At 42.6% G+C, this 24,408-nt stretch overlaps 1 protein-coding gene and 1 pseudogene across 2 annotated transcripts in view; both read right to left on the bottom strand.

Moving 5' to 3' along the window:
* LOC144684527 (lysine-specific demethylase 2B-like) overlaps positions 1–24,408 on the bottom strand; it is a 163,308-nt gene that overhangs the window by 15,014 nt on the left and 123,886 nt on the right. For both annotated transcript variants that reach the window (XM_078548399.1, XM_078548398.1), the window contains exon 8: positions 8,267–8,430. In XM_078548399.1, the coding sequence (XP_078404525.1) occupies positions 8,267–8,430 (164 nt within the window). The remainder of the gene's footprint in view (positions 1–8,266; positions 8,431–24,408) is intronic.
* On the bottom strand, positions 15,909–16,730 carry LOC144684177 (phosphatidylethanolamine-binding protein 1 pseudogene; annotated as a pseudogene).

The raw sequence follows: 24,408 nt of genomic DNA, 5'->3' as shown, positions 1-24,408 counted from the left end.
GGAACAGCTTGGCCAGGGAGGCAGCAAGTTCTGGAACATAGTTCTTCAACTTCATTGGCCAAACACTATTGTATTCAAATGAGGGTCTCATTCTGCAGTTAAAATATACATACCTAAAAAGAGTATTCATTTGGCTTTCTTGGCTAATAGACATAGGTCAGGATTTCATATTAGATTTAATTTGCCTTGCTCCAATTAGGCTAACTGGAGCAGATAGATTGGAGTTATTTGTAGGCATGAATTCAAAAAAATCAAAAAATGCATTAACTCTGCCAAACTACTATTTTCCAATACAAAAACAGAATTACCTGGAAAAACTCAGCAGGTCTGGCAGCATCGGTGGAGAAGAAAAGAGTCGACGTTTCGAGTCCACATGACCCTTCAACAGAACTGAGTATAGTTAGGAGAGGGGTGAAATATAAGCTGGTTTAAGGTGGGGGTCGGGGGGAGAGAAGTTGAGGGTGGGGTGGTTGTAGGGACAAGTAAGCAGTGATAGGAGCAGATAATCAAAAGATGTCACAGACAAAAGGATCAAAGAGGTGTTGAAGGTGGTGATATTATCTAAGAAAATGTGCTAATTAAGAATGGATGGCAGGACACTCAAGGTACAGCTCTAGTGGGGGTGGGGTGGAAAGACTGACAAGGTATTAGTCGTAGATTTAAAAATAATGGAAATAGGTGGGAAAAGAAAAATCTATATAAATTATTGAAAAAAACAAAAGGGAGGGGGAAGAAATGGGGTGGGGATGGGAGGAGGGAGTTTAAGATCTAAAGTTGTTGAATTCAATATTCAGCCCGGAAGGCTGTAAAGTGCCTAGTCGGAAGATGAGGTGCTGTTCCTCCAGTTTGCGTTGGGCTTCACTGGAACAATGCAGCAAGCCAAGGACAGACATGTGGGCAAGAGAGCAGGGTGGAGTGTTAAAATGGCAAGCGACAGGGAGGTTTGGGTCTTTCTTGCGGACAGACCGCAGGTGTTCTGTAAAGCGGTCGCCCAGTTTGCGTTTGGTCTCTCCAATGTAGAGGAGACCGCATTTTTATTTTCCAATGGTAGTTTGTCAGGCAGCATTGTCTTCCATTTTTCACTATGGTACAGCTATTGAACTGTACCTTAGTTAGAAAACATATATATGTATATTTGAATAATTGGTGGGATGGAGATTACATACAAGGCAATCACCCTTTGGAATGCAAGGCACCAATCTGCATCATACAGTAAGGTGGAAGGAAGAAATATATCTTTAACCCATTACCAATCCATGATGTTCATGTAGGACTTGCTGTTATAGTCCCTAACTTTGTGCATATGCAAAGATTCATGGGTCCACCCTCAGGATCAAATGACAAACCTAATAAAATTCTACCTGCTGAGGAGGGAGTGAGGACTTCAGTGATTCTGGTGGCTCTCATTCCAGATCACTTATGGTCCAAAGACGACACCCCCTAACCCCAATAGCCTATATTCTCTGGAGTTCAGAATGAGAGGTGATCTCATTGAAACATACAAGATTCTGAAGGGACTTAATAGGGTGGACGCTGAGAAATCGTTTACAATGGACGGGGAAATCTAAAACATGATGGCACAGACTCGGGATAAAGGGACGATTGTTTAGGATTGAGATGAGGAGAAATTACTTCACACAAAGGGTTGTGAATCTTTGGGATTCTCTACCCCAGAGGGCTGTGGGTGCTCCACTGTTGAATACCTTTAAGGCTGGGATAGACAGATCTTTGGTCTCTCAGAGAATCGAGGAATATGGGGCGGGGATGGGAAAGTGGACTGAAGCCTAAGATCAACAATGATTATATCAAATGCTTGATAGGTCATATGGTCTATTCCTGCTCCTATTATATATTCTTGTCTTAACAGTTGTTACCAGACCGGTAAATTAAGGTAGGCATTAAGAGTGCTGAATAGCTAGTTGGGAGCCTCACAATTGTATAAATGAACTGCATACATTTTATTTAATCCTCTAACGCCAAAGGATAAAATATTCAGCAGTTATTCAGTTGGTTAAACTCAGCCACTGGCTTTCAAATCACAGATAGGATTTCCCATTCTGTTAAAGTCTGTTCAGACAGTAAGAGTCGTTACAGTAATGTGGGCTGAATACCCTTCTATTTCAGTGACTTACAACATTCTGCACATATTTTAATTTGCATTATGAAGTGCCACAATCTTATGATGCATTCCCAATCATACATTGGGTGCCAGCATGAAGCATGGACACCAAAATAAGGCAATATGAAGGCTTCTGAAACACAACAGAGTGAGAGCCCCTTCTCTAGGGATGGCTCAGCTTTGCACATCAGGCCCTGACTCCGAATTCAAGCTTTATTTAACTACTTCATGTACTTCCATGTGAAAAGAGGAATATCGGACAGCGGCGAGACCAACAGATTTCAAAAGGTAGTGCAGAAAGCGAGAGCAGTGGGGTCAACCACCACCGCCTGTAACTAGGAGTCCATTTGGTAAGAAAAATTGAGATGTGACATCACAAGGAAGCAGGTAGGTGATTGGTGAATATTTCCTATTTATTTTAACCAGGAAATTTCAATTGGGGCCAGTAGAACATTTATTGAAATTATAAGAATATAAGCACAGGCAGGACTAAAGGCATTAATTAAAATTTAACCAGTAAAATAAATTAATCAAAACACTGTAAAGATGGCAGGGCAGGTGATGTGCTGCAGCTGCAGAATGTGGAAGCTTGTAGACATCAGTGTAATCCAAGACAAACACGTCCGCAGCAAGTTCTGTGGCTTGAGGAACTTCAGCTCAGAGTCATGGAACTGGAGGCTGAGTTACACATATTGTGACATATTAGAAAGGTGGGAAGTTACCTGCACACTTTGATTGGGTCCATGGTCAGGGACAGGAGGGTCTGACTGCGAGAGAGGCAGGTATGGGGACTCAGAAGTTAGAAGTGGGGGAGCTTCAGCCTTTGCAATTGTCCAACAGGTTTGAGGTTCTTTCGGCATGTATGGATGAGAGCGGGGGCTGCAGGGTAGATGAGCGAACTGACCATGGCATGGAGGCCATTCAAGTAGGGGAAGTTAATAGGAATATAGTGGTAGTAAGGGGCAGTATAGTCATGAGGATAAGCACAGTTCTCTGCAGCCAAGAGCGAGTGTTAAAAGGCTGTGTTGCCTGCCCGGTGTCAGGGTTCAAGACATCTACTCTAGGCTGGGGAGAAACTTGGAGAGGGAGGGGAGGATCCAGTTGTCATGGTCTATGTGGGTACCAATAACATTGGTAGGACTAGGAAAGAGGTTCTGTCTAGAGAGTAAGAGCAGCTAGGGGCTAAATTTGGACTATTACCTGAGCCACGAGCAAACTGACTTAGGGTAAGTAGAATTAGAGTGTTGCATGTGTGGCTCAAAGATGGGTATGGCAGAAATGGGCTTCAATTCATGAGACACTGGCACCAGTACTGGGGAAAGTGGGAGCTGTACCACTGGGGCGGTCTTTATCTGAACTGTGCTGGGACCAATGTTATGGCAAGTTGTAGAACTAGGGTGGTAGAGTGGGCTTTAAACTAAATAGTAGGGGAGAGAGATCAAGTGAGGGAAGATATGATAAATTAAAGACAGGACAGGGCAAGAGAGCAAGATAACAAGGGATAACGATAATCAGTGTGGCAGGAAGGGACAGACCGTACAAACTTATGTGCCAGCAGATGAGGCTGGAGGTTGCAAAAATAACAAAAAAAGTGTCTGTATCTGAATATGTGTAGCATTTGCAACAAAATTGATGAATTGTCAGCTCAAACAGAAATAAATATGTATGATCTGATGAGACATGGCTGCAAGATGACAAAGGCTGGGACCTGAATATTCAAGGGGACTTGATATTTCAGGGAGGACAGGAAGTTAGGAAAAGGTGGAGGGACAGCTCTGTTAATTAAGGATAACATTAATACAACAGAAAGAGATGAACTTAGTTCGGATGAAGATGCAGAATCAGTTTGGGTAGAGATAAGAAATAGCAAAGATAGGACACTTGTAGAAGCAGTTTATAGGCTCCCAAACAGTAACGACACTGTAGGACAGGATATACAGGAAGAAATAATGGGAGCTTGTGAGAAAGATATGGTGATAATCATGGGTGATTTTAATCTACATATACATTAGACAAATCAGATTGCCAAAGGTAGCCTGGAAGATAAGTTCATAGTGTTTTCTGGACAGTTTCTTAGAACAGCATGTTCTAGAGCAAACGAGAGAGGTTATTCGAGATCTGGTAATGTGCAATGAGACAAGTCAGAGCCTGGGAATTCTGCAGAGAGCAACTCATCTCCTGACTTCCCAAAGCCTGTCCACCATCCACAAGGCACAAGTCAGGAGTGTGATGGAATATCCTCCACTTGCCTGAATAGGGACAGCTCCATCAACACTCAAGCAGCTTGACTGGCACCCCACCCACCACTGACGCACAGTGACAACAGTGTGTATCAGCTACAAAATGTACTACAGCAACTTACCAAGCCAGCACTTTCCAAACCCACAACCTCTACCACCTTGAAGGATAAAGGCAGCACTTGCATGGGAACATCACCACCTGCAAATTCCACTCCAAGCCACGCACCATCCTGACTTGGAAATATATCGCCATTCCTTCACTGTGGCTGGGTCAAAACCCTGGAACTCCCTCCCTAACAGCACTGTGGGTGTACCTACACCACATGGACTGCAGTGGCTCAAGATGGCAGATCACCACCACCTTATCAAGGACAATAAAAATGCTGGCCTAGCGAGCAGTGCCCATGTCCGGTGAAAGAATAAAACAAAAATTAGTGACCTCATAGTGAAAGCACCCCTAGGTAGCAGCGATCATTACATGATTGAATTTCACATCTAGTTTGACGGAGAGAAGAGGGAGTCTAAGACTGGTGTTTTAAGTTTAAAAAAGGGCAATAATGAGGGTAAGACAGAACTGGCTGAACTGAACTGGGAAATTAGGTTAAGGGGTAGATCAGCAGAGATGCAGTGGCAGACATTTAAGGAGATATTTCATAATACTCAGCAAAGAGAAAGACTCACACCATCTGCGGCTAATTAAGGAAGTTAAAGTTAGTATCAAATTGAAATTGAAATCAAATTGAAAGAAAAAGCGTACAGTTCCATGAAGATTTGTGGCAGGTCAGGAGATTGGACAGAATATAAAAAACAGCAAAAAATGACAAAGAATAATAAAGAGAGAGAAATTAGACTAAAACTAGCTAGAAATATAAAAACAGACAGTAAGAGTTTCTACAGGTATTCAATAAGGGAAAAAATAAAGTGAGTGTTGGTCCTCCAGAGGATGTGTTTGGGGGATTAATAATGGAAAATAAGAAATAGCAGATGAATTGAACAGGTATTTTGCATCTGTCTTCAATGTAGAAGACACAAATAACATCCCAGAAATAATTGTAAATCAAGAGATGAAAGGGAGGGGAGGAACTAAAAACAACCACCAAGGAAAGGATTGGAACTAAAGACTGACAAGTCCCCAGGTCCTGACGGACTTAATCCTAGAGTCTTAAAAGAAGTGGCTGTCGAGATACTAGATGCATTGGTTTTAATTTTCCAAAATTCCCTAGATTCTGGGAAGGTCCCATCAGATTGTAAAATAGCAAATGTAACATCTATATTCAAGAAAGGAGAGAGGTAGAAAGCAGGAAATTACAGGTCAGTTAGCCTAACGTCTGTCATAGGAAAATGCTGGAATTTATTATTATGGAGGTTATAGGGTTACTTAAAAAATCTCATTGCAATGAGGCAAAGTCAATATGGTTTTGTGAAAGAGAAATGGTGTTTCAATAATTTATTAGAGTTCTTCGAGGAAGTAACAAGCAATGTGGATAAAGGGGAACCTGTAGATGTGCTGTACTTGGATTTTCACAAGCTGCCACAAAGGTTACTCACAACATAAGAGCTCAAAGTGTAGGGGGTAACATATTAGTATGGACAGATGATATGTTAGCTAACAGGAAACAGAGCAGGCATAAATGGGTAAATTTTGGGTTGGCAAGATGTAATCAGCAGAGTGCAAAAAAGATCAGTGCTGGGTCCTCAACTATTTACAATCTGTATCAAAAACCTGGGTGAAGAGACCAATATGAATGGCTGCTAAATTTACTGATGACACAAAAATAGGTGGGAAAGTAAGTTGTGAAGAGGACATAAGAGTCTGCAAAGGGATATAGATAGGTTGAGTGACTGGGAAAATATTTGGCTGATGCAGTATAATGTGGGAAAATGTGAACTTGTCCACTTTGGAAGGAAGAATAGAAAAACAGCATATTATTTAAATGGACAGAGACTGTAAAACTCCACATACAGAGGGACCTGGGTGCCCTAGTACACGAATCACAAAAAGTTAGTATGCAGATACAGCAAGTGATTAGGGAAGCAAATGGAATGTCGTTGTTCATTGAATATAAAAGTAGGGAAGTGTTGCTACAGTTGTACAGGGCACTAGTGAGACAACATCTAGAATACTGTGTAGAGTTTTGGTCACCTTACTTATGGAGGGATATATTTGTATTGGAAGGAAATCAGAGAAGGTTCACTCGATTGATTCCTGGGATGAAGGGGTTATCTTATGAAGCGAGGTTGGGCCTGTATCAATTGGAGTTTAGAAGAATGAGAGGTGATCTTATTGAACAAAATCCTGAGGGGACTTGACAGGGTGGATGATGGAAGGATGCTTCCCCTTGTGGGAGAGACTAGATCTAAGGGACAGTTTAAAAATAAGGGGTCTCCCATTTAAGTTGGAGATGAGGAAATTTTTTTTTCGCTCAGAAGGTCGTGAGTCTGTGGAATTCTCTTCTCCAGAGAGTGGAGGAGGCAGGGTCGATGAATATTTTTATGGCATGGTTAGATAGATTCTTGACCAACAAGGGAGTCAAAGGGTATAAGGGGTAGGCAGGAAAAGTGGAGTGAGGCCAAAATCAGATCAGCCATGATCTTATCAAATGACAGAGCGGGCCCGAGGGGCGGAATGACCTACTCCTGTACCTAATTCGTATGGAATCACTTCACGCTGATCTGTTAGTTGTATGTAAAATGTCCCTTTTCACAACTCTAACCTCCTTATCAAATAGGCCTTCAGTTAACTCTATATAGCTCCAAGCCAAATTGAATTCAATTTTTGAATTGGACAAAATAAAAGCGAAATCTAAATTATTTTCAAGCATTTTGTCCAAACTAGTTACAGCAGAACAAAGTTGCCAGCCTTGGCTCTATGTCAGCACTCTCACCTCCAAGTTACAAACTCATAGCCCCACTCTGGAGACTTGAGAACATAATCCAGGTTGACACTTCTTGGCAGCATTGAGTGCTGCATAATCTGAGGTGTTGTCTTTCAGATGAGATGATAAATTGAGGCCCCATCAGTCCTCTCAGGTGGACATAAAAGATGCCATGTCATTAATTAAAGATCAGGGGAGCTTTATGGATGTCTTGGCCAATATTTATCCTTCAACTAATATCAGACACATTATCTGGGCATTTCTCATTACTTTTTGTGGGACCATGCTGACCAAATCACCTGCCACATTTCCCTACATTATAACAGTTACTGCTTTTCAAAAAAACTATATGCTGTGGAGGGCTTTGGACAACCTGAGTTTGTGAAAGGATATAAATTCAAATTCTTTCTTGAACTGCTTTTTTCACCCATTCACTCAATCCTGGGGTGTGGGTGCCGCTGAGGCAGTCAACATTTATTGTCCAGCCCTAACTGTGTTCAAGATTGTGAGCCGCTATGCTGTCCATGTGGTGTAGGAACACTAATAATGTTAGTAGGGAGGAAGCTCCAGGATTTCGACATAGCAACAGTGAAAGAACGATAATATATTTCAAGTGAGGATGGTGAGCCACTTGGAGGGGAATTTGCAGGTGGAGGTGTTCCCTGTCATCTGCTGCCCTAGAGTTCATAGGTTTGGAATGAGTCCAACATGACAACAGCACTGATCTAAAAGCTGTCCACTGCCTTAAAAACGAGCAGTCTGTAAAAGTCACTACTCGCTTAGTGTTTTTCTGGATTAACCTGCACCACAGTATTTCTATGATACAATTTTAAATGAAGTTCTCAATGTAGGGAATGATCTTAAAATAGCAAATTTAAATTAAAATAGTACCATAATTAAATTGTTCAACATTCCCGATATTGCAATATTACATATTTAATGAGATGTTAATACAATCTGCCTCTTTCTAGAGACACTGCATAAGGTACCTTTTCAGAGTTCACAAATACATGAACCAAATCCAGTCTTACTTTGTAACTTGTTTATGAGCCAACTGAGTTGCTTTTTGGAGATGTTTGTCCAGCTAAGGTCCAATATGATGGGCTGTCTCCTGATGATTCCACTCAGCATAGTTGGAGTAATTGATCTGCAGCCACTCAGGTCAATTGTGGTCCACAGCCGCTTATCACAACACCTGCAACCATTGAAAAAGAAAAGAAGCCAATCAGTGAAACCGTGCAGTAGGCTAGTAGAAAGTTACCAAGTGAAAGCAATTGTTTTTATTAAATATAGAATAATGGTGCTAATTTATCAAATACCACAGCACTCAAACTGCACCCTTAAAAGTGCCAATTCATTTTAGACTAAACCCCCATGGCGTGTATACACGAGTCAGCAGTTACATAAAAGTACGGCAGCTAAAATGTGACTAGGTAAGCGCGCACAATGTACAAGTCTTACTATACATGGTCTGTAGTTGGACACTGATTTGCTCCAAAGCAATTTGTATACTATAACCGTTTAATTGCATTCACGATCATCAAGAAAATCTGTATTATACAGTAAGAATACAGTAGTGACTCAGGATTAGAAGGGTGCTTATGAAACCAGTATATGTAGTACATTACAATTATTTTTGCAAGTCCATAAAACATTGAACATGAAGATGTTACACTGAAAGAAACAAAATACAGCAATTTGTAAGCAGCATTATATTACCGTATGTAACATTTACTGTCATGAATGTCTAAACTGCCCATAACTCAGATTGCACTGCACAAAATAGATATGGATTCAGAGGGCAGAATTTAATGCCCTCCCCCATGGTGAGTTTGGTAACAGGGCGGCATTTATTCAAGTGGAAAGGTGGGGAGGCCTTCGCACCTCCACCCCAATTAAATCCATGGTGGAAAAACCTGTGGGCAACCTTCCCACCCCACCACTAGTATTAATCAGTGGCAGGTGCAGAACTCACCATGCAGCAGCACAAGCAGCAAACCCATGCAGTGTTGCTTGCGGGCTCCAGGGGGGTGTGGTGGTGTTGACGTTGGGTCTCTTGTTTAAAAGGTACTCGATGTGTGGTTGAGGGACTCGACATTGGGAATAGGGTCTGAGAGCCATTCCCTACCCTTGCTCCCGAACACCTCCCTGCTCAATCCCCACCCTGCAAACCCTCTCCCGTCATCACCCATCTGTTGCCCGAGATCCAGCAATTATACTTGGCCTTTGCTGGGCATTGTACTGCAGCAGCCATGTGACACTGCTGTTCATAGAGCTGCTGGTCTTTGATTGGCTGACAGCTCTCGGCAGGAGGGACTTCTGCCTTCAGGGTCCTCGATCCCAGGAAAGACCTGCCACTGTCCAGTTAAGTGCCTGTGACAATTAATATGGCAGGCCTTCTCTAAAAAGGGCAACACAGGGCTCTCACTATCTCTCCAGCTGGTGGGTAAGACTCCTGTCACCTCCCTTAAATACTGCTCAGATTTTTTATCTGCATCTAAAAAGTACACTAATTTTTACAGGATGTCAAGTACCAAGATTCAGTTCAGTCTGCCTTCCATTTTATTTTTTTCTTTATTCTTTCATGGGGTGTAGGTGTTACTGGGAAGGCCAGCATTTGTTGCCTATCCCTAGCTCCCTTCAGAAGGTGGTGCTGAGCCATCTTCTTGAACTGCTGCAGTCTGGCGCTGTTAAGAAAGGAGTTTAATAGCTTCCATTAAGCTAAACACCTTGGACTTAAAATTCCAATTGTTCTGATACTAATCTTTTTAGGGAGTACTATTGATCCATACCCCAAACAGCAAAAAAGAATGTACAGGTCAGGTGCACTTTAGAACAGTCTAGTCATGAATTCTGCTGAGGAATCAGCCAGTTGTGAGGCTGCATCAGCAAGTTTCTGTTCCACTTGAGTTGGTGCTTTTCCCCTGTTGGCCAGTATTATACTAGCAGACCACCAGCTGTGCTTTCAGTACCAGGCAACTAAAAGAGAACTGCAATTTGACTGTGCATTTTTTGTTTTGTAATTCTGTAAAGCAGAGAAACAAGTATCCTCTTGGCTGCTCAAGCCAGTAGCCTGCAGGTATCTCCGCCTTGAATCTCTCCAGCTTCGAGTCATCAGGTTGGAATGCAAGTTGGAGGCATTCCTACATTCAAGGGAAGGGACAGGAGTATCCAAAGCTTGGTTACACCTTGTGGAGAGATATAGGTTCAGAAAGGGGTTGGTGTGACCAATGGCGTAGAGACAAAGGGGAATCCAGACAAAATGGAGAAGAGGGATCCACAGAAACTAACCCTATTCAACAGGTACTTGCTAAGGCTGAGGACAAGGATGAAGATCCTTAGAAGGGCAGCCAGAATACAGACTATAGTGCAGGTGGGGAAGCATTATGTGGTAGTTGTAGGGGATTCAATAATTAGAGGGGAGGCGGTGGTGTAGTGGTAATGTTACTGGACAGTAATCCAGAGGCCCAGGCTAATGTTCCGGGGATACGTGTTCAAATGGTGGAATTTAAGTTCAATTAATAAATCCAGAATTAAAAGCTAAATTAATGGTGGCCACAAAACCATTGTTGATTGTCATAAAAGCCCACCTGGTTTACTAATGTCCTTTAGGAAGTAAATCTGCCATTTTTATCTGGCTTGGCTTATATGTGACCCACAGCAATGTGGTTCACTCTCAACTGCCCTCAAACAGCCTAGCACAGTTGTATCAAACAGCTACGAAGTCCAAAAGAAATAAAACTGGGTGGACCACAGGGCATTGACCTGGGCACCAGAAACAATAACCCGGAACAAACTATCAACCCTGCAAATGCCTCCTTCCCAACATCTGGGGACTTGCGCCAAAATTGGGAGAGCTGTCCCGCAGACTAGTCAAGAAACCAGCCCGACATTTATCTGAAAGGTATAATTTCGTGATTCCGTGAGTATGACTATGTCCCAGACACCACCATCACCATCCCCTGGGTATGCCCTGTCCCATCGACAGGATAGTCCCACCAGATGTGGCGACATAGTGGTATACAGTTGGGATGGAGTTGCCCCTGGGAGTCCTCAACATCAACTCTGGACACCTGAAGTGTCATGGCATCAGGCCAAATGTAGGCAAGTAAACCTCCTGCTAGTTACTACCTACCACCACCCTCAGCTGATGAATTGGTCCTTCATGTTGAACACCACTTGGAGGAAGCACTGAGGTTGGCAAGGGCACAGAATGTACTCTTAGTGGCGGCGGGGTGGGGGGGGGGTTCAACGTCCATCACTGAGTGGCTCGGTCGCATCACTTCTGACTGAGCTGGCCAAGGACATAGACAAGGTCTGTGATAGGCGGTGAGGGAACCAATGAGGGGGAAAACCTATTTGACCTCGTCCTCACCAATCTACCTATCACAGATGCATCTGTCCATGAGAGCATTGGTAAAAGTTACCATCAAACAGTCCTTGTGGAGACGAAGTCCCGTCTTCACATTAAGGATACTCTCCATCGTATTGTGTGGTACTACTACCGTGCTAAATGGAATAGATTTCAAACAGATCTAGCAACTCAAAACTGGCATCCATGAGGCACTGTAGGCCATCAACAGCAGAATTGTTTACAAGCACAATCTGTAACTACATGGCCCAGCAAATCTCCCACTCTACCATTACCATCAAGCCAGGGGATCAACCCTGGTTCGATGAAGGAGCAGCACCAGGCATTTCTAAAAATGAGATGTCAACCTGATGAAGCTTTAACATAGGACTACTTGCATGCCAAAGAGCAGAAGCAGCATGCGATAGACAGAGCTAAGTGATCCCACAACCAACAGATCAGATCTAAACTCTGCAGTCCTGCCAAATGCAGTCATGTATGGTGGTGGGCAATAAAACGACGAACAGGAGGTGGCTCCACAAATATCCCCATCCTTAATGATAGGGGAGCCCCGCACATCAGTGCAAAAGATAAGGCTGAAGCATTTGCAGCCATCTTCAGCCAGAAGTGCTGAGCGGATTTTCCATCTCGGCCTCTTCCTGAGGTCCCGAGCGTCACAGATGCCAGTCTTCAGCCAATCCGATTCACTCCATGTGATATCAAGAAACGACTAAAGGCACTGGACGCTGCAAAGGCTATGGGCCCTGACAACAGTCTGGCAATAGTACCGAAGACGTGCTCCAGAACTAGCTGCACCCCTAGCCAAGCTGTTCCAGTGCAGCTACAACACTGGCATCCTCCTGGCAATGTGAAAAATTGCCCAGCTATGTCCTGTCCAGAAAAAGCAAGACAAATCCAACCCAGCCAATTACTGCCCATCAATCTATTCTCGATCATCAAAGTGATGAAAAGTGTTGTCGTCAGTGCTAACAAATGGCACTTAGCAATAATCTGCTCACTGATGCTCAGTTTGGGTTGCGCCAGGGCCACTCAGCTTCTGACCTCATTGCAGCTTTGGTCCAAACGTGGACAAAAAAGCTGAACTCGAGGTGAGGAGTGAGTAACTGCCCTTGACAGCAAGACAGCATTTGACCGGCTGTGGCATCAAGGAGTCCTAACAAAACTGAAGTCAATGGGAATCAGGGGGTAAACACAAAGGAAGATGGTTGTGGTTGTTGGAGGTCAGTCAGTCCCAAGACATTGCTGCAGGAGTTCCTCAAGGTAGTGTCCTCGGCCCAAACATCATCTGCTGTTTCAATGACCTTTCCTCCATCATAAGGTCAGAAGTGGGGATGTTCGCAGATGATCGCACAATGTTCAGCACCATTCGCGACTCCACAGACACTGAAGCAGTCCGTGTCTACACAAGAGTCAGGCAATGACCATCTAGAACCTAACCCTCTCCCCTTGACAATGGCATTGCCATTGCTGAATCTCCACCATCAACATCCTGGGGTTGCCGTCGACCAGAAACTTAACTGAAATACTGTGGCTACTAGACTCCCCAGAGCCTGTCCACCAACTGCAAGGCACAAGTCAGGAGTGTGATGGAATACTCTCTACGTGCCTTGATGAGTGCAACTCTGACAACATTCAAGAAGCTCGACACTATCCAGGACAAAGCAGACTACTTGATTGGCACCCCATTCACCACCTTAAATATGCACTTCCTCCACCACCGGCAAGTGGCAGCAGTGTGTGCCATCTACAAGATGCACAACAGGAACTCACAAAGCCTTCTTAAACAGCATTTTCCAAACCCCTGACTGCTACCATCTAGAAGGACAAGGGCAGCAGATGCATGGGGACACTACTGCTTGCAAGTTCCCCTCCAAGTCACTCACCATCCTGACTTGGAACCATATTGCTGTTCCTTCACTGTCGCTGGGTCAAAATCTTGAAACTCCCTTCCTAACAGCACAGTGAGTGTTCCTACGCCACAGAGACTGCAGTGGTTCAAGAAAGCAAGGGCAACTGGGGATGTGCAATAAATGTTGGCCTACACAACAACACCCAAATCCCTTGAATGAATAAATATATAGAAATTAGAGGGATGGATAACATCCTACGTAAACAGAATGACAGAATTATTACACCACAGACAGAGGCAATTCGGCCCATCGTGTCTGCACCGTGCTCTGTTGGAGCAATTCACTTAGTGCTACTATCCCACCTTTTCCCCATAACTCTGCACATTCTTCCTTTTCAGATAGCATTCAAAAGGGATTTAGACTGTTTCCACTGAATCTGCCTCCACCATGCTCTCAGGTAGTAAGTTCCAGACCTTAACCATTCACTGCGTGAATAAGTTTTTTCTCATATCGATTTTGCTTCTTTTGACAATTATTTTATATCTGTGCCCTCTCGTTCTTGACCCTTTTGCGAGTGGGAACATTTTCTCTCTATCTGCTCTATCCAGACCCCTCATGATTTCGACTATCTCTTAAATACCACCAGCTGCTGTGGTGGGATTTGAACCCATGCCCCCAGAGGATTAGCCTGGGCCGGTGGATTACTAGTCCAGTGACATTAAGGTGACATGGGAGAATCAAGAGTTCCACATAGTATGCTGTCTACCTGGTGCCAAAGTGAGGTTCTTGGAGGAGGAGGGGAAGGATCCAGTTGTGCTAGATCATGTTGCAACAGTGGGGAAGTTAGATCGTCAGCAGTTTAGTGGAAATAGGGGCGTGGGTGCAAGAGGTGGGTCTCATAAAAAAGATGAGCTTGGCGAGTGCATGGGGGAAGATGGAGAAACTAGGGTAAAATGCAAGATCAGGGCTAGGAATACAACTAATGTATTATTCCCTGAAATTTAGAAGATTAAGGGGTGATTTATTAAGTTCAAGGTATTTAGAGTAGTTGATAATTTCTCTGTCTACCGTATTTCCACTGCTTAGAGAATCTAGGACTAGGGGAAATAGCCTATAAAATGGCGCCAGGCCATTAAGGAAATGAAATTAGGGAATACCTTGACAAAAATGGTGGTAGAGGTTCGCAACTGTCTTTCAAAAATGGTCGTTGATGCTAGTTCAACTGTTAATTTAAATGTAAAATTGATTGATATCTGTTAACCAAAGGTATTAAGGGAATTGAGGCAAAGATGGGTATAAGGAGTCAGGCCACAGATTAGCCATGATCTTAGTGAGTGCCATGAGCCTACTTCCTATTCCTATGTTCCTAAATGGTTAAGGCTTCAATTGAAGCCAATTCTGGAACAATGTTATACAAATGTACTGAGTGTTCATCTATTATCACCAATAATAATGTATAGCTTCTCTAACATGCAATGGCAAAGCAAAAAAATTGGAAATTCACCAGCAGGTGGCGGCAGCTGTATAGCAACAATATTTTGTGCAGAAAATTCAGATTATTGTTCAGGATTACTCAGAAAACTCAGCAAAACAGAACAGTTCTCTGTGAGAAGCTTTTTCCTGTAAACTGACCCACTATGGCCTTGATCCAATGTCATTGTTGTGAAACACGCCCTCTAATAGTAACCTGACGCCATGCTGTACACGCAAACAGCTGGCCACACTAACAAGATACATGAATCCCCAATGTAAAAATTGGGTCATTTTAAGAATATACCAAACAATATTTGAAATTTAAATCATACGAGTGATTCTTGTTTTGAAATTTAATTGAGGTTCAACTCTGGGATATTTTGATCCATTTTTAGTAGCTGTATTATTAAGTTAACTGGGTTTGTGGAAATCTTCCCAAAAAAAGATTTTCCCCCTTCTGTGATTTTGTATGAATCTCCCCAGCTATTGCCAGTTGGATGAATGGTTAACATGTGCTGACAGCTCTGCTGTTTAATTTAAAATTCAGAGGAAATTTAAGATATTAGTCACTTTCACTTTCCCCCGTCTGCCGTACCATACCCATGGGACTGCAGGCAGGGCCCTATACCTCTATTAATGTGCCCTGGAAAATGTACTAAGGACAGAATCAGTCAGCTTACCTTATACAACCGGCAAAATTCCAGACAAAAATCCATGCCTAAAGCTCCATGGCACCGTGCACTGGGGCCAATAGATTGAATATATTGTAGATATACAACTCCTTTCTCATTGGTTAATATTCCAGCTCTCTGATGACAAAAACTCAAAGCATCCCAAAGCACTGTGGTATTTAATTATTTCTATTTTAATTAAAACAAAAATATTCAACATTCAATTGTAGAAAATGTGGAAGAGATTTTTTTTTAAAATTCACTCTTAGGGATGGGGGAAGTGGGTTGGCAAGGCAACATTTTTTCTTCCATGCCTTGAATAATTTATTGTAAATGTAAAATCAAATTGGCACCTGTACTTCCTTGTACTTTCAGTTCAGGTGCAAAAAACTGAACTTTGAAATTGACATTTATTTAGGGGTATAGAACCAAATTCCCTATGCATCAATAACATTGTTTCAGGCTCCATACAGCCAAACAATTGTTGCTGTGGCAGTTATGATGAGGAAATACATATGTTTTGTAAAAAGAAAAACAAATCTAATTCGGATTTTGCAAATTACTTTCCAGATAACTGTTTATAGAGTTTTGTGACATAGTTATCCCATTCGGCCTGGTAGCATGTCCCTGTCATTGGTTCACCTAGGTTGTACTTATTACGGAATGCTGCAGTTTTGAATGTCCCATGTTTATCATCTGAGCAGTTGGTCAAACGTTGTTCATCACATTTCTGTGGCTGAGATTGTTCGTAAACCAGCCAGACATAGCAGTGAAGGCCAGTTCCTTTAAGAGGACCTGGGCCAACATAGTCAGACTGAATCTTTCCACTTTGTGTTATTCCCTTTCATGATGTTCACACTGAAGTGGTGCCATTCCCTAAACTTTGGTGCCTTCCTGCTTGGAGCATCTGGGTCAGTTAGAATCAGTGTAAAGTTTGTATGGATCACGTCCAGACCAGTTAATGCTGACTGGACGGTCCTGCACCTGGGTGGGGGTCAGCACCTTGCCCAGCTCATCTATCTCCACCGTACCATAGCTGACATGCAGGGGCTGCCCTGGCTTCTCCTCCACCTCATTCAAGGCCAGAGCCCCCGACCACTCGTGCAGGTCCACCTGCATCTTACTGCTCAGGCTAAATTTCCCTTGAACTGAATGGCCATTTCAGAGGATAATTAAGGTTCAACCGTACTGCATTGCATCTGGTGTCACATGTAGGCCAGACTGGGTATGGACTGCAGATTTCCTCCCCCGAAGGTCATTACAAGAATCTGGTAATTTCATGATTATTATTAATGATACTAATTATACTGGGTTTTTATTGCATACTTATTAATTAATTGAATTTAAATTCTCCCTGGCTGCCTTGGTGGGATTCAAACTCACGTTTTCGCAGCATTAGTCTGGCCCCCTGGATTACTAGTATAGAAACATTGCCACTACATTATTGCCCCCCTATGTTATTGTCTCCCTAAAGGGTGGGGGTGAAAAGGAGGTGAAACTGGCTGGAAGAAATGATGAGCTGGATAATTCTAGGGGAGAGGTGCTGACTGGTCGTAGCTTCCTGTTCCCACTCCGAGTCACTCAGGGATCTATCCTTGACCTCCTCCTGTTTCTCAACTACATGCGGCCCATCAGCAACATCATCCAGAAACAAGTCAGGTTCCACACTTATGCTGATGACACCCAACTCTACCACAACGCCATTTACTGACCCATCCATTGCTTCTGATCCATCATGCTGCTTGCCTGACCTCCAGTAGTGGATCAGCAGAAATTTCCTCCAACTAAATATTGGGACAACCAAAGCCATTGACTTTGGTCCCCGCTACAAACTCTGCTCTGAAGCTACCAACTTCATCCCTTTCCCTGGGGCAACTGTCTGAGGCTGAATTTACACACTTGGCATCCTATATGATCCTGAGCGGAACTTTCAAATACATTTCAGTTCCACCACTATCTCTGTAACATTGTTTATTTTCACCCCCTCCTCAACTCATCTGCTGCTGAAACCCTCATTGATGTCCTTGTTGTCTCTAGCTTTGAATATTCCAATTATCTCCTAGCCAGGCTCTCATCTTTCACCCTCCATAAAATGGAGCTCTTTCAAAACTCTGCTGCCTGTATCCTAACTTGCACCAAATTACACTCACCCATCACCCGTGCTTGCTGACCTACACAGAGGTGTTGTCAGACTGGGAGCCAATTTTTAAATTCTCAGCATCGGTTTCAAATCCTCCCACGGTCTCACCTGTCTCTCTTTCTCTGTAACCCCTCTACAACCCACCAACATCTCTGCACTCAAAATCTGGCCTCTTTTACATCCCTGATTTTAAGTCCATTTACGACCAGCGACAATGCCGTCAGCTGCCTAGGTCCTAAGCTCTGCAGTTCCTTTCCTACACCTCTCCATTCAAACAAATGAAAGACTTGTGTTTATAGAGCACTTTTCATGACCACCAGACATCTTAGAAGCGCTTTACAGCCAACAAAGTACTTTTTGAAGTGTAGTTACTGTTGTAATATAGGAAATGTGGCAGCCAATATACATACAGCAAACTGCCACAAATAGCAAAGCGATAATGACCAGACAATCTGTTTTTGTGATGTTATTTGAGGGATAATTATTGGCCAGGACACCAGGGAATAACTCCCCTACTCTACTTTGAAATAGTGCCTTGAGTGTCTTTTACATCCACCTGAGCAGGCCTATGGGATAAAAGCAAAATACTGCGGATGCTGGAAATCTGAAACAAAAACAGAAAATGCTGGAAATCCTCAGCAGGTCTAACAACATCTGTGGTGAGAAAAACAGAGTTAATGTTTCGAGTCTGTATGACTCTTCTTCAGAGCAGGCCTCAGTTTAATGTCTTATCTGAAAGACGGGCACCTACTACAGTGCAGCATTCCCTCAGGACTGTACTCCCCTCAGTACTGCACTGGGGTGTCAGGCTTGATTTTGCACTTAAGCCCTGGGAATGGGACTTGAACCCAGAATCTTGTGACTCAGAGGTGAGAACGCTACCAACTGATTCATGGCTGACACAGTTCTGAAGACTCAGTTCTCAGCCTTTGACCTGAAATGTTAATTCTGTTTCTCTCTCCACAGATGCTGCCTGACCTGCAGAATATTTTCAGCATTTTCTGTTTCTATTAATATACAACTAATATTGATTCCTGGGATGAAAGTGTTGTCCTGTGAGGAGAGTTTCAGTAAATTTGGGCCTATACAGCTATCCCTCGCTAAGCACTCCTAATGTGTTCCTGAAAAAAACAGCATGCTAAATAAGAATGTGCTAAATAAAAGTCACTTTCCCATAAGAAAACATGTAATAAGAGTGGGTTGCGTTCCTGAACGTTTTTTTTACAATTTCACATTAAAAACCTATTGGCTGCCTTGAACCTAACTGGCCCAAAAATCATCTTAACTTGCCTCCTGCCTGCCACCTCTCCCAACTTGCTGTTTCCTTCCAAGACCTCCCCAACTCATGCTTCCCTCCCTGATCATTCCATTCACCACCTCCCTCTCCTAAACCCTTGCTATGAGCAAGAGCCTGGACTAGGGTTGGCGACGAGCAGGAGGGAACTGGTGAGTGGGAGGAAAACAGCAAAGCAGCAGGTATTTTTAAAAAAGGAAAAAGTCTGAGCATGTTCCACACTAAAGCGAAAATGGCGGCAGCACTATTAGGAAACGTCCCTAAGTTACCAACTACGCTAAAACAATAAAGGTGCTATTAGAACACATTTTAATTGGCGGAATATTGGTACTCTCTGGAGTTTAGAAGAATGAGAGGTGATCTCATATGATTGAGGGGGCTTGACAGGGTAGAGATAGCGTGTCTGTTTCCCCTAGCTGGGGAATCTATAACTAATATGCATCGTCTCAATAAGGGGTTGGTCATTTAAAGACAGAGATGAGGACGGGTTTATTCATTTAGAGGGTTGTGAATCTTTGAGCATTCACAGTCTTTGGTGTAAAGAATTGCAGTCATTGAGTATATCTAACGTTGAAATTGATAAGGTTTTTGGACTCTTGGGGAAATCAAAGGGTATAAGGATTGGACAGGAAAGTGAATTGAGGTCAAAGATCAGCCATGATCTTACTGAATGGCGGAGCAGGCTTGAGGGGCCTATTCCTACTCCTATTCCTTTTCTTATGTTTTCTTTTCATTAGGGCAGCTAAATCAATTAGCTCCCCGATGTCCTTGTATCTCAGAGCCTAACAATTGTTTAAATGCTATCTACAGTTCAGTGTTACAACTAACATTCTTAAACGAGTGCTGATGCTAATACTGTTAAGATTACAGCTACTTTACTATTGGATATGAATCCATCTCAGTGCAGATTTTATTTTAACCGATAATAAACATAAATCACAAACTTTCATATTTAAAATTCCTCAACAGAGCTTTGCCAAGCACCGATGCTTGTAATTCAATTTTCTATGAAGTAGTGCAGTGATTAGGAATAGTTACTATAGTTGCAGCTGGCACTCTGTTGTTGAGCTCGAGTGCACATCTGTTTGAACTTTCTCTCTAACTGGTAACTCGTGGGAAAGCAGTTCTGGTCAGGCAATCATTTCATCGTGTATGTGGAACAATTTAGTTTCACATCCCACAAAAACAAAAATGGTCACTTTTCATTACATAGTACTGCTGTACATGTGTTTTGCATAGAATAGCAGAAATCTCATGACAATGCTCACAGTAAACCAGTTGCTGAAATGTTGCTGTTTAAGGATAGAGCACTTAGTCATAAGAAGCACAATGCACTTATTCCGATTTAAACTTCACCATAGCAGCAAAGTCCAAGTGCTGCTAAGTAAACATTGAGCAAGGCCATTTAGAGTTTAATTGCTGCTATTATATACCCACCCCACCCCCCCACCCAAACCCCGGTACCTCCCCCCCCACCGCCCAAAAATGAGCTTGTTAAAGTGCTATCAGATACTGTAGACGTTCTGCTGCTTTCAATACGTCACACAGTGCTGTTGTTGTTTCTTCAAACTACATGAAATTTGAGGTGCTATTATATTGACAAATACCTTGTCATACCTTGTCATGCCTTGTTCAAATGTAAATAGGTAGGAAAAGCTGCCAATCAGGAACCAGCACCCAAAACAAAAATAGTGATCAAATAAAAGCTGCCAGTCAAGAACCAATAACTATCACAAATAATTAGATCTTTGAAAAAAAATGCTCCCAATACTCTTACCATTTTCCTTCTCCACTAAATGGTTAAAAATAAAATAATACAATATAAAAGTTCTGGAAACAGTAAGCTTAATTGTTAATGGCTACCACCACATGTTAGAGATACCCCGCTCCTACAAAGGAGCTTACTCCACATGGGGCTCTCTCCATGACTTCTGTTCTTCTGCATTCCAGGGCTTGAACAATACAAGGATAAAGAGTGTCAATTTGTACTGGTCTTCAAGAATGAACTCTTATGGAAAACTTCAAAATGCATGTTAAACTTAACACCTTCTATTAACAAGAAGAAATGCAGAGCTTATAAACAGGAAGTTAGTGTGTTTTGAGAGGGGCACACTTTGTGACTAGGCAGCCTTGCTGTTAATCCCTAAAGAACAATTCCGGTACTTTAGCGACATATCCCAACTTTTTGACTAGACAAAAAAATCACCCAAAAACAGCATTCAAAATGGAATTCAGACCCAGCTAAAGCATCTCTGAACAGTTGCCCTCAGAATATGCTGTGTCGTTTTTCACCAGAGTCGTGCATTTGGGGAGCCTGTCATTTGAAATAAATTAATACCTAACTGTAATAAGAGATTGTGTCAAGCTGCATTGCCCAGTTTTTCTTTTACTATGCTTAAGTCATTTAAGTTTGTTTAGTGTTATCTAGTGCCCAGTTTTTCTTTTACTATGCTTAAGTCATTTAAGTTTGTTAAGTGTTATCTAGCAGAAAGCAATAAACCATAGGACCGTTTAAGGGAAGTGAAAGATCAAATGGTTTAATTGTATTGGTGGTGTAGACACAGCAATAGCATTATATTCAGAAATATGTATAGCTGTCTTACATTAACCCTCTATTGGAAAAGGGTGACAAATGGAGTAGGGTATGCAGATCCTTTTAACTGAAAGGAGACATAAACCTCACTCTCCTGCCCAATTTGACACATCCACTTCAGGGTTAAGTTACAGCTAGGTTTTCATTCCTACATCTGAAGAGACATGCAGCACCTTTGGTGCATCTAATCCACAGTTAAGTTCAGTGGAATTCAAAATTGAAAATTGCAGACCAAGGCTTATTTTGCTTTTTATTAGACTAACATTTTTCCTTCAGAGGTCTGGGCAATCCAAAAATAACTGGTATGTACAACTGAGCTAAATGAAACTAATGCAGAGTGACAACAATGTAACTGGCCCTGGTGTAGGAAATGAAGCAGGCAAGATTAGAGTTTGTTCTTATTTTCCTAACTCACAGCAAATGCCCCATGTCTCTGTAATTGAAGATGTGACCTTATGCATGAATTAATCCTGAATGCAGACTAAGAAAAACAACAAACCTGTTTTACTTTAAGGTGTGCACTAGGCATGTGGCTTCATGGCATACTCCTGATCTCTCTCAGTGATGGGCAAGTAACACTCTTCACTGCACCAAATTTAACATGTGGCTGGCAGCATGGGCAACAGACTTGCCCCAATTCACCCGATACTATAATACTTGGGTTCATGGCGTTATCTAGACACAACTCCTGCCTGAACACAGCGTGAATGACATGGAGGCCATAGAGCAAGTGGGGCAGGAGGCAGCTAGCTACTAGGCACTCCCTGTAATTGCCCCCGGCAGTCAAGGTAAGCCTGTTGGGGTGGGGCAGCTATCAGGAGAGAGGGAGCGACATCTGGAACAGAAGCAGCTAAAGGTTTCTTTAGGGGGCTTGCAGGAGCATCCCTAATCAAGATAAATTAAACGCAATTAACAGTGAATTTGCTGTAAAAGCTATGGTGAGGCTAACAGCGCTCACCATTATTTATGAACAAATCGAACAGCAAATGCCAGAGATTGCCTCTTGCATATAACTGATATTCGTGTTTCACTGCTAGTGTTCAGCATCAAAAGCTAGCATTTCTAGATTAACCTTTCTAGTCATTGTTTTATAACAATGCATGGAACATTCTTAAAATGCTGGATGTTTTGCAGTTGCAACCTAGGACTGACGAGTACAGTGTAATCCGCATTGATGGACAACATGTGGCTTATGAGTCCTGTGTGGTTTTTCTGTGTAAGTACTGCTCTTTGACCATGGTTGACTGCAGTGTGGTTTTTCTGATTATAGCACCTGTTACTGATGCAATGACTCAGTCACAAAGGTGGAAATGCCATTTCTGTGGAGTGGAAGTTTTGGTAGAGCAAACTTGAAACTAATGAAAAACAGAATGGGCATGTTTCTGTAGAGCAGAAAGCATTGGCAACATGGTGAATGGGCAAAGGCAATGTGGGAGGAGCAGCATGTAAGTGGGGGATGAACCTGGTGATTTTACTAAAACCAGCATTTTTGCCTCAGAAGTTTACTTGGTGCTAACACAGAATTTGGGGGGTTCCAGGCTTAACTATGGTACAACTTTGAAATGTGAAAACATTTAAAATGGTTTTTTTGGGGGGTGGGGTGGAAATGAGAGAATGAAGTGAAATCTACTACAAAAGTTTTTAAAATAAAAATTATGCAGTATGAACTGCTCTCTTCCTGGCCATACATGACAAAATTACCTTTTACTTCAGACCAGAAGGGAATATAATAAATATTGTTAACAACTGGCATATACATTGGGCCATAAGGCTCCTCCCCCAACCCCCTCTTCCACCAACTGCCATATACTTCAATTTTACAGAGGCTGCTTGATGTCAGGGGCTCATCTGACCTCTGGTATTCAGCTCATTTGTTCATGTTTGGACTAAGGCTGAAATGAGCTTTTGAAGTAGAGTGATCCTGGCAGAACCCAAACTGAGCATCGGTAAGCAGGTTATTGCTGAGTATGTGCCGCTTGATATCGTTGTCAACAACCCCTTCTATCAAGTAAACTTTTGAGGCAAAAATGGTGGTTTTAGTAAAATCACCAGGTTCATCCCCCACTTAAGTGCTGCTCTTCCCACACTGCCTTTGCCCATTCACCATGTTGCCATTGCTTTCTGCTCTACAGAAACATGCCCATTCAGTTTTTCATTAGTTTCAAGTTTGCTCTACCAAAGCTTTCTAACATGATAATTGAGAGTAGGCCAACAGGGTGGTATTGGCTGGATTGGATTTGTGCTGCTTTTTGTTGACAGGACATCACTGGGCAATTTTCCACTTTGCCAGATAGATGCCAGTGTTGTAGCTGTAGTGGGGCATGGCTAGTTCTGGAGCACAAGTCTTCAGTATTACAGCCAGGATGTTGTGAGAGTCTATAGCCTTATTATATTCAATATGCTCAGCCATTTTTTGATATCACATGGGAGTGAACCAAATTGGTTTAAGTATAGCATGTGATGTTGGAGGCCTCAAGAGGAGGCAGAGATGGATACTCAACACTTCTAGCTGAAGATAGTTGCAAATGCTTTAGCCTTGTCTTTTGCACTGACATGCTAAGCAATCATTGTCCAGGATGGGATGTTCATAGAGCCTCCTCCTGTTTGTTTTTAACTATCCAAGGCCATTCACAACTGGATGTGGCAGGACTAGAGTTTTTACATGACTGGTTGATTGTGGAATTGCTTAGCTCTGTCTACAGCATGCCACTTCTGCAATTTGACATACAATTAGCCCTATGCTATAATTTCACCAGCTTGACACCTCATTTTTGGTTACA

This window comes from Cetorhinus maximus, chromosome 9 (genome assembly GCF_964194155.1).
Source record: "Cetorhinus maximus chromosome 9, sCetMax3.hap1.1, whole genome shotgun sequence".
Lineage (NCBI taxonomy): Eukaryota > Metazoa > Chordata > Chondrichthyes > Lamniformes > Cetorhinidae > Cetorhinus > Cetorhinus maximus.
The sequence above is the reverse complement of the archived record's forward strand: the minus strand, read 5'-3'. Positions and strand labels throughout refer to the sequence as shown.